Source organism: Centroberyx affinis, unplaced genomic scaffold (assembly GCF_046629955.1).
Source record: "Centroberyx affinis isolate AG114_WGS23_722 - 3 ecotype Tasmania unplaced genomic scaffold, CSIRO-AGI_Caff_v1 ptg007089l_1, whole genome shotgun sequence".
NCBI classification, from domain to species: Eukaryota; Metazoa; Chordata; class Actinopteri; order Beryciformes; family Berycidae; genus Centroberyx; species Centroberyx affinis.
In genome coordinates this window covers 22,501-32,500 of record NW_027283594.1, presented here as the reverse complement: position 1 = coordinate 32,500, position 10,000 = coordinate 22,501, and the positions used below count along the sequence as shown (strand labels likewise).

Genomic DNA, 10,000 nt, shown 5'->3' with positions numbered 1-10,000 from the left:
CACACACACACACGCACACGCACACGCACGCACACGCACACGCACACACACACAGAGGAAACATTCCCACTCAACCCATCTGATCTGTTAAATCTATTCTAGTAGATATGATGATGATTGAGTGTGTGTGTGTGTGTGTGTGTGTGTGTGTGTGTGTGTGTGTGTGTGTGTGTGTGTGTACCTAGGTAAGTGGTACAGCACCACCTCAGCACTGGGACTGTTGGCTGTTCTGGAGTGATGCTTCAGGTACATGACATACAGCTGACCATAACTAGAGAGAGAGAGAGAGAGAGAGAGAGGGAGAGAGAGGGTGAGAGGGAGGGGGGGGGGAGAGGGGGAGAGAAAGGGGGGATAGAGAGAGAGAGAGACAGAGAGAGAAACAGAGAGAGGGAGAGAGATAGAGAGAGAAACAGACAGAGAGAGGAAGAGAGAGAGAGAGAGGAAGAGAGAGGGAGAGAGAGTGAGAGAGAGGGGGGAGAGAGAGAGGGAGGGAGAGAGAGAGAGGGAGATAGAGAGAGAGGGAAAGAGAGAGGGAGAGAGAGAGAGAGGGAGAAAGAGAGAGGGAGAGAAAGAGGAGAGAGGGAGAGAGAGAGAGATAGAGATAGAGAGAGAGAGAGAGAGAGAGGTGGAGAGAAAGAGAGAGAAAGAGGGAGAGGGAGAGAGAACAGAGGTGAATCCTCAGTGTTGCCAGCTGAAGTGTCTGTAACAGCTCAGTCAAGTCATCAGACGTCTCTCTTCCCGTCTCTCTCTCTTCTCTCTCTGACTGGGACTTACATGGTTGCCATGGCGATGTCCCTCTCTGACAGGCTGAGTTTGGCGGGTTTGGGGACGACCGGCAGCTCGATCTCAAACTTCGACATCTTAGACATCGTCCCGTTCTGAAACGGAGATCAATAACAACAACTCAAAAAAAAAACAATAACCATCACAAACAACCACAAATAAACCATCAGAATAAAAAACATAAACTGTTAAAAGCAGCAGCTAAATCATAAATAACAAAACAATCATGAATAACTAAATCATAAACAACAACAAAACCAAGCATCCCTTCCTCCAGGACTTCCATCTTTTAAAAACATCTTTCCTTTAGAGCTGCAACGATTAATGAATTAATCGATTAGTTGTCAACTATTAAATTGATCGCTAACTATTTTGATAATCGATTAATCGGTTTGAGTAATTTTTTAAGAAAAATAAGTCAAAATTCCTCTGATTCCAGCTTCTTAAATGTGAATATTTTCTGGTTTCTTTCCTCCTCTATGACAGTAAACTGAATATCTTTGGGTTGTGGACAAAACAAGACATTTGAGGACGTCATCTTGGGCTTTGGGAAACACTGATCCACATTTTTCACCATTTTCTGACATTTTATAGAACAAGTGTGTGTGTGTGTGCGCACCCTGAAGGCGAAGGGCTGCAGCACGTTGCCCTGCACGGTGGTGGACAGCAGGATGACGGCCGTCTCCGGACAATACTGATACCAGTTCACATTGATGCTCTGACTCTTCAACAGCTTCACACTGCGCTTGTCTGGAAACACCTGGAGAGAGAGAGAGAGAGAGAGGGAGAGAGAGAGAGAGAGAGAGGGGGGGGGGGGGGGGGAGGGAGAGAGAGAGAGAAATGTAATTGGGGAGATGGTCACTGAATGAATGACTCTGTTCCAATACGATCCATAACATTACTGTTAACTGGGGATTCATTTCAATATGGCTGCTGTCCCCCTTCATCCTTCCCTGAATCCTTCCCTGGCAATACTGTTGTTGTGACATTCATGCCAATAAAGCAAATTTGAATTTTAGAGACAGAGTGAGAGAGACAGAGAGGAGGGAGAGAGAAACAGAGAGAGGAAGAGAGAGAAACAGAGAGAGAGGGAGAGATAGAGAGAGACAGAGAAACACAGAGAGAGAGAGAGGGAGTGACAGAGAGAGAGGGAGAGAGAGAGGGGGGACAGAGAGAGGCAGAGAGAGAAACAGAGAGAGATAGAGAGAGAGAAACAGAGAGGGGGGGAGAGATAGAGAGAGAAACAGAGAGATAGAGAGAGAAAGAGAGAGGAAGAGAGAGAAACAGAGAGGGAGCGATCGACAGAGAGAAACAGAGAAAGATAGACAGAGAGAGAAACAGAGAAAGAGATAGACAGAAAGAGAGAGAGATAAAGAGAGACAGATAAACAGAGAGATAGAGAGAGAAAGAGACAGAGAGAGAGAGAGAGAGAGAGAGAGAGGGAGAGGGAGAGAGAGAGAGAAACACCGCAAACAAACATTCAGTCTTTCTACTTCATTTTTCTCATTATTTTCATAAGAATACTGGATGTAAACGCAGCTATTGACAGCATACGCAACTGCTCAGTGTTCCCATGGAGACTCAGAGCGTACCAATACTGTACCATGGTATGGGCCCAGCATGGCCCAGCATGGCCCAGCATGGCCCAGCATGGCCCAGCATGGCCCAGCATGGCCCAGCATGGCCCAGCATGGTCCAGCATGGCCCAGCATGGTCCAGCATGGTCCAGCATGGTCCAGCATGGTCCAGCATGGTACTGGTGCAGTTAGAGTTACCTGGTAGAACTCGATGCCCTGGTCGGTGATGAAGACGATCTCGTTCCAGTTGGTCCAGCAGAAACCAAGAACACTGGCGTTCTTCGTCTGCGGCGGACACACAGCACACAAAGAGTTAATCTCCAAAACACCAAACTGTTCTTCTGTTAACAACAAGAACCACAACAACCCTAACATGTCTTTGATTTCATTTTGCTTTTATTCATATCCTTTATTACATTTTACTTATATTCTTTGCTGCTGTAATAACCTGATTTCTCCTCGGGGCTCAATAAAGTTCTTCTTACCTTATCGTAAAATAAAAATAAACAAAACAAAAAAAAAAAAGTAAGAAAGAAAATAATGAGGAAGAAATACTTAAGATAACAAGAAAGTGATAACGTGCCGTACCTTGCATTCCTGGGTGAACTCTGTGTGTGGGTAGTCGGGGATGAAGTTGATGAAATCCTGCACAGATTGAAGAGTCAATAAGTAAATAATGTAATAATTAAAGATATCAGCAGCACAGTTAATCATGCACACTCACATACTGCAATTTTAGCTTCCACAATTAATAACGGTAAGTAATATCGGCACAGACAGGAACCAGTCCTCTCTGAGTTTCATTTCGTTTAGAGTTAAATCCGACTGCTGCTGAAAGGCCGGATGATGGATTCTCACTGTATTTACATTATTTACATTTTTCTAGCTGAAATGTAAAAAGCTACAAAGATAAAATCTGTGTTACTGATGAAGGCAGAACACCTCTGACGCAGAACCTCTCTGTTTTTCACTCTGTACTTTTCTGTTTTCACGTTTTGTACAGCACATCGTTTGATTAAATTTTATCCATTTTTGTGAGCATTCCCTCCTTTGTTATCAGTGTTTGAGTTATCTTTCTAGTTGTCTGTGTTCATTGTCCCTATAGCCAACGCATCTGAGACTGAAAAACATATTTTATTTTTTTTATTTTATTTAATACGAATCCAGACATTTCCCAATTTCTAGCTGTTTGGGCCAATTTTGCACTTGTGGCAGCACCAACACAGATAAATGAATGTAAAGAAAATTCGGTGGAGGATTTTATCCAAAATAAATGACAGGACCATGAGTGAAGACAGCTTATGAACCCACAACCCCCATCATTAATACTAATAATAATGAATTTTATTCATATAGCACACGATAAAATACAAGGACATCTCAAATCTCAAAATAAATATACAATTAGTAAAACATTAAAACGGATCAATAAAATAACAATCATGCAATTATAAGCTTATACTAAAACAATGTGAATAAAATTAAAGTTGGGATCCAAGTTTAAAAGGAAAAGCACTTAGTAAGAATAAATTAGTGCTAGGGGGAATGCAGAGAGGAAAAGATCAGTCTTTAGTGCCTTGCTCTAGGGAGTTGAACCCCTGACTCTGACATCATTAGTGCCTTGCTCTAGGGAGTTGAACCCCTAACTCTGACATCATTAGTGCCTTGCTCTAGGGAGTTGAACCCCTAACTCTGACATCATTAGTGCCTTGCTCTAGGTAACTGAACCCTAACTCTGACATCATTAATGCCTTGTTGTAGGGAGTTGAATCCCTAACTCTGACATCATTAGTGCCTTCCTCTAGGGAGTTGAACCCCTAACTCTTATTATTATTATTATTATTATCATTATTATTATCATTAGTGCCTTTCTCTACCCGGCAGAACTCACCACAGATTTGGAGGTTCTCTGGACGGCCAGGATCTTATTTCCGATGGAGAACTTGATGCACTTCACTTCTCCTTTATCGTCCATTCTGAGGAAGAGAAAACAAACACGATCCCCGACTGAGACAAACGTGAAAATTCAAGAATAAGACTCATTTAAAGCAAACGTTTCAGGCTGAAACATTTTGCTTAAATTTACTTTTGTCTTGTCTATTATCATTTTTTTTTGCACCATGTCAAATTAAACCGTTTGTATTCCTAACTTTGGGATGTAGCAGCTGCTTTCCTCAGTAGCAGGTCACTGATGTTAAACAGCACAGTGCAGCTGGAGGTACCTGAAGGCCACAGAGCACTTGTCGTCCGGACCTTTGACCACCACACCTGTCGCTCCCCCTGAACGCACCGCAAACACCTGAACAGGAAACAGACAACATCAGGAAATAATCAGAGGCAAACAGCAGCCACTGAACATCCAATCTCTCTGCCTCTTTCTGTATCCTTTTGAAGGTAATCATTGAGTTATTAGTACTGATGAACAACCCTAGACATGATCATGCTATTGGACAGTAAAAATCTTACTTACAAATTCTTGTACATGTTGCTATTGTAAATGGTGTATAAAGTGATTCTGAATGGCTAAATATGCTTATTATCGTTTTATTATTTACAACCGCATATGTGCATTCAAAACTATTTATATTTATATTCTGTGTGTAATACTTTATTTTTGTAAATAAACATGGAAATACAAAACATAGTGGAACAAACAGTTGGTCACCTATGCATTCATACAAACGTTATACTGATGGAAATACATCTCAGTTCATACAGTAATGACTCAGTAATAGGGCTGGGCGATATGGACCAAAAATCATATCTCGGTATTTTTAGGCTGAATGGCGATACACGATATATATCTCGGTATTTTCTACGAAGTGTGCTAAATGTTCAGTTGTAAGTAAGGCTGGGCGATATGGACAAAATCAAATATCACAATATTTTTGACCAAATACCTCAATATCGATATTGCGACAATATTGTAGGGATGACTATTGGTGCTTTCACAAAATATTTACACAATGAGATTTTTGGTAAATAATCATCAGTAATGTGGATATAATGACTAAGTGGGTAAAGGCAAATAATAGAACAGCGAGAACAGTCTGGTAAGTTCAGAAAATGACATCACTTTACTGTAATGCAGCCTTTAACACCAGGAAAACACACTTATGCCATATCACGATATTACGATATCCAAAATCTAAGACGATATCTAGTCTCATATCACGATATCGATATCGATATATTGCCCAGCCCTACTCAGTAATCATCTCATGAGGTCACAAACTCAATCCATTTTTCCCAGTATTGCGAGAAGGTTATTCTCTCCATACTTTGAACATCAGTCACGATATCTATCCAGCCAGTCTTTGTTGGAGGTTCGGTCTGTAACCATTTCCGTGTTACAGCTTTCTTGCTGGCTGCTAATAATATCTTTAATAGATATTTGTCTTGCACCGAAAAAACGAGCTGCAATATTTGCCCAAATATATTGTAGAGAAAGAAGAGTCAATTCCTTCACCAAAAATGTCCTGTATTCCCCGTGTCACCTCATGCCAGTATGACCGAATGGCTGGGCAGCTCCAACATATATGGAAATGATCTGCCAGCTGTTCTCCGCGTTTCCTCCAACACAAACCCCTTCAAATCTCACCTGTCTGTACACAGTTTAACTTAGGGGTTATAAAATATCTAATCAGATTCAACAGAATTCTCTCCAAAGACCCGAGCTGGTGGAGGCAGACTGTACAGAGCACATATTCATCCAGTCTTCCTCTGAGATGACAAATCCAGATTCTTTCTCCCTTTTTAATCTAACCTTATTTGTTGAGTGTTTCTTAATAGATTGAATACTCGAGGATAACGTTGAGACAAGTTTCCTGTTGTCCTTATTTTTATACATGTTAATAAATATGTCAGTTAAGTTGGTATCACATTTCTCCATAGGTTTTATCCCATCATTAAAATAAGCCCTGGTTTGCAAATACCTAAAAAAAATATAATTTTTCTAGACCATATATTTATATTCTGTGTAATGGTAAATGCAGTAATGTAGCTTGCTGGCTGATTGGCGAGATTTTTAGCTAGCTACATGGCTTGGACAACATACAGTACATGGAAACACAGCTAATAATACAGTACATGCTAATAATGTCTAGACAGCTTTGTTGACAGGCTGGAGGACTAGCAGTGCTAACTAACTGTATTTAGCTCAGCTGTCAGCTAACTTAACTAGCTTATCTGCTTGTTTGCTTCGTGGCAGAAGGCATTATTAATTATCATATTACCTGGGATTTAAACTCCTGGGAATGGCTAAATGGCTTATTATTTAGTCCACTTCATAACCCAAATGACACACCTGCTCTCACCCAACATCTACATAGGTGCTTTCCCAAAACACCATGGGGGATTTTCACATCATATCTGTGAATTGGTACATACAGTAATGAGCTTACTGGTTGATTAACGGCTTGTTAAACAAACATGCAAACACAGCTGACAACACATGTGAATGTCTAGACAGGTAACTGTTGTTGACAAGCTGCAGGACTACATGTGTTGAGGTGCTAGCTAGCTGTCCAGCTCAGCTGTCAGCTAACTCAGCTAGCCACAGCAGCGTTAGCTTACCTGCTTGTTTGCTTCGTCGAAGAAGACGTTGTTGACGCTGGAGGCATTTTCAAACTGCACCGGACCCTCACACAGCTCCAGGTAATGTTCCTCACTCATTCTCACACTGAGGCGGGACGGGTTTCTACTTTGTTTTTATTTTTCCTCGTTCAGTTTTCCTGTAGCAGCAACTCTGGAAAAGAAATCCCGGCTTCCGGTGTGGGCGTCATGTGACACAGTGACGATCACGTGCTTGCTAGATGACAAGGATCATACTGAAACTAATACTAACACTAAAACTAATTCTAAACTAATACTAATACTAAAACTAATACTAATAGTAAAACTAATACAGAAACTAATGCTAATACTAAAGCTAATACTAAAACTAATGCTAATACTAATACTAAAACTAATACTAATAATAATATTCAGAGGTGTGACCAAGTCAACGTTGCTCGAGTCCCAAGTGTAAATGTAGATCACCAAGTCAAGTCCATGTCATTAATGTCAAGTCTCAAGTCTAAATGTAGAACAGCAAGTCAAGTCAGAACAAATCAAGAGTCCAGTATCAATTTAATATCTTAAAGAAAACTAAATATCTAGGACTTTTCAATGCAATATGGTTTTAATAGGATAAAAACTTGGTAAGAGCATCATGAGTTTGATTTCTATAATCAGTTTCAACTTCAATAAATTCAATCATTCCATACAAATTCAGAAAACCGAATTTAAATTCAGTCGTCTGCTGGAACAAATCTCATCACTTTCAATCTAAGTCATTTACACAAACACAAGATCTCAAGTCAAGACTTTAGAAACCTTTTCAAGTCATCAGAGTACGAGTCGAGTCCCAAGTCACCAGAGCCCAAGTCAAGTCCCAAGTCTTCTCTCCATACAGCAAGTAATACAAATTGTGACTCAAGTCTCACGTCTGCTAATACTGATACTAAAACTACAACAAATACGGATACTGATACAGTACTTAGAAAGAATGAGACAAGAGCTTCATCATCATCTTCATCATTTATTGTCACTGAAACACCACACTGCAGGATTTCATTACAACTACAAATAACTGCAATCATCACCTCAGGCTTCAGAGACAGGAGCCTGTGTGCATCCTAACATGCATTTCCCCATTAAAAAACACACATTTCATTTTCCATAAACAATTCACTGCAGGACCTTTCCCCATCCAGCTGTTTTCAAAGAGATTATTAACTATGAGCTACGGTTAATTTCACTGCAATAAATCATAAACACTCAATTTCCATCTTTTGAAGCCCGCAAGAAGATTGTGTTCAAATGGAAATGGAACCTCTGTCATGTTTAATTCAATATAGTTTGATAGTTGATTTTTCACAGAGTGGATGGTGGAGGAAACTGGTCCACAAAGGCAAATTAGCAGCAACTTTTTTTTTTTTTGTTTAAAATGTCAAAAGGTCATGACAAGGGTTTGGATTTCATATCAACAAAAACTACACCTTTTAAATGGCAGTAGTAGTAATTTCTGTCCGTTTCAGTGTCAACACAGTTACTGTCAGGCTTGGGCCGATATTCAATAACACAGAAAATCGCGATATATTGTGAATATTAGGGCTGAACGATTTTGACAAAATATCTAATTGCGATTATTTTGACTGATATTGCAATTGCGATATGATTTGCGATATTAGAGGGAATGATAATTTTTACATCATTATTCTCATTTTCATTGAAAAACGTATTAAAATGATTATGGTGTGATTTTTGCGGGGATCTGTACCAAACAAAGATGTTTTCTTAAGTCTGTAGAATATGATGTGTAGGCCAGGACATCTCTGCAGCACCACAATATTTCATTTAAAATGCTATTTTGACACATTTCACCTTTAACAAATATTGCGCCTCCTGCGATTTGAAAATTGCAGTCGGCCATATTGCGATTTTGATCAAATTTCGATTAATTGTTCAGCCCTAGTGAATATCGCAATATTTTCCGCAATATTGAATATCGCAGTATTTCGGTGGGACAGCACAGCGATATTAAAGTTTTGGATATGGCCCAAGCCTAGTTTCTGCTGCCAGAAAACTAGTCGGAAAAACAAAAACACAAAAAAGTGATGCAGCGCTTCTGTCAGAGGAAGAAATGTCTCTTCTGGTTCCCAGACTGGAAACAACAGTCAACGCTTCACTGGAAGTCCTGCTGTCAGACATTATAAGGCATCATAAGCAAATTATAAGCACAATTTGACGCACAATGCAAGATTATTATTACAATCAGAGTGTGACATTACGCTGCGTTTCTGACTTCCATGGGGAAAGTCAGTGGATCTGCCCTTCAAGTCGGATTCCAATTAAGACAGTGGTTCTCAACGTGAGGTCCGGGGACCACCAAGGGTCCTTGAGAAGGTTCCAGGGGGTCCCCAGCAAATTGATGAATTGTTAAACTTCAGCATTATTTAATTTACAAGAAGTTAACACCATTAGAGAATGTAGAAGAATGACTGTTCTGATCATAGTTTCTCTGTTATCTCTCTACAATACAGATAGTCATGGAATTCTGGACAAAATCAAATCTGACAATAAAAATATTCTCAGATTTGGGTCTGAGAGACGCAATCTCATCAAATGGGGGTCCATGGCCCCTAATGTGGACTACATTAGGGGTCCCTGATATGAAAAAGGTTGAGAATCACTGCGATAAGAAACTCAGATTTCTAAGCTGCAGTTATCTGTCGTCACGACAACACGGCGGCAAACACAGTAAACACTTAACAGCATTGCTTTTAACGTGTATAATCCTCAAAATACATTTAAGTTCCATTTTCAGCATCACATGACCTTGAATCCATCAAAGCACCTGTGTGGTAAACGGTAAAACTTGGGATATATGCTAACTAGCTAGTTGCATGTGGAACTGGATTTTCCGTTGGGTTTTTTTTGGAAATAGGAACTGCCAGCTGGGAATTTCCCCACTTCCGACTTTTAATGGAACGCAGCATAACAAACACGAAGTGCCAAAAACTTTGGGGTATGAATGTTTTATGGGGTAACTGGGTATTTCATGACACGATGTTAGACAGAACGTAACTGATGTTTGT

At 40.1% G+C, this 10,000-nt stretch overlaps 2 protein-coding genes across 3 annotated transcripts in view; both read right to left on the bottom strand.

Moving 5' to 3' along the window:
• The window catches only part of LOC139639307 (regulator of MON1-CCZ1 complex-like), a gene marked incomplete at its 3' end in the record, with an annotated part of 10,888 nt that extends 3,775 nt beyond the window's left edge, over window positions 1-7,113 (bottom strand). Inside the window, exons 1-8 of the mRNA XM_071513392.1 lie at window positions 6,936-7,113; window positions 4,583-4,659; window positions 4,252-4,336; window positions 2,949-3,005; window positions 2,559-2,645; window positions 1,403-1,543; window positions 775-878; window positions 182-271 (exon numbers count right to left, since the gene is read on the bottom strand). Of these exons, the coding sequence (XP_071369493.1) occupies window positions 182-271; window positions 775-878; window positions 1,403-1,543; window positions 2,559-2,645; window positions 2,949-3,005; window positions 4,252-4,336; window positions 4,583-4,659; window positions 6,936-7,034 (740 nt within the window). The remainder of the gene's footprint in view (window positions 1-181; window positions 272-774; window positions 879-1,402; window positions 1,544-2,558; window positions 2,646-2,948; window positions 3,006-4,251; window positions 4,337-4,582; window positions 4,660-6,935) is intronic.
• An 815-nt stretch (window positions 7,114-7,928) lies between these two features.
• Window positions 7,929-10,000, bottom strand: part of riok3 (RIO kinase 3 (yeast)) — a 16,630-nt gene continuing 14,558 nt past the window's right edge. For both annotated transcript variants that reach the window (XM_071513390.1, XM_071513391.1), the window contains exon 13: window positions 7,929-10,000. This exon is cut by the window's right edge and continues 1,135 nt beyond it. The gene's annotated coding sequence lies outside the window, so the exon portion shown is untranslated.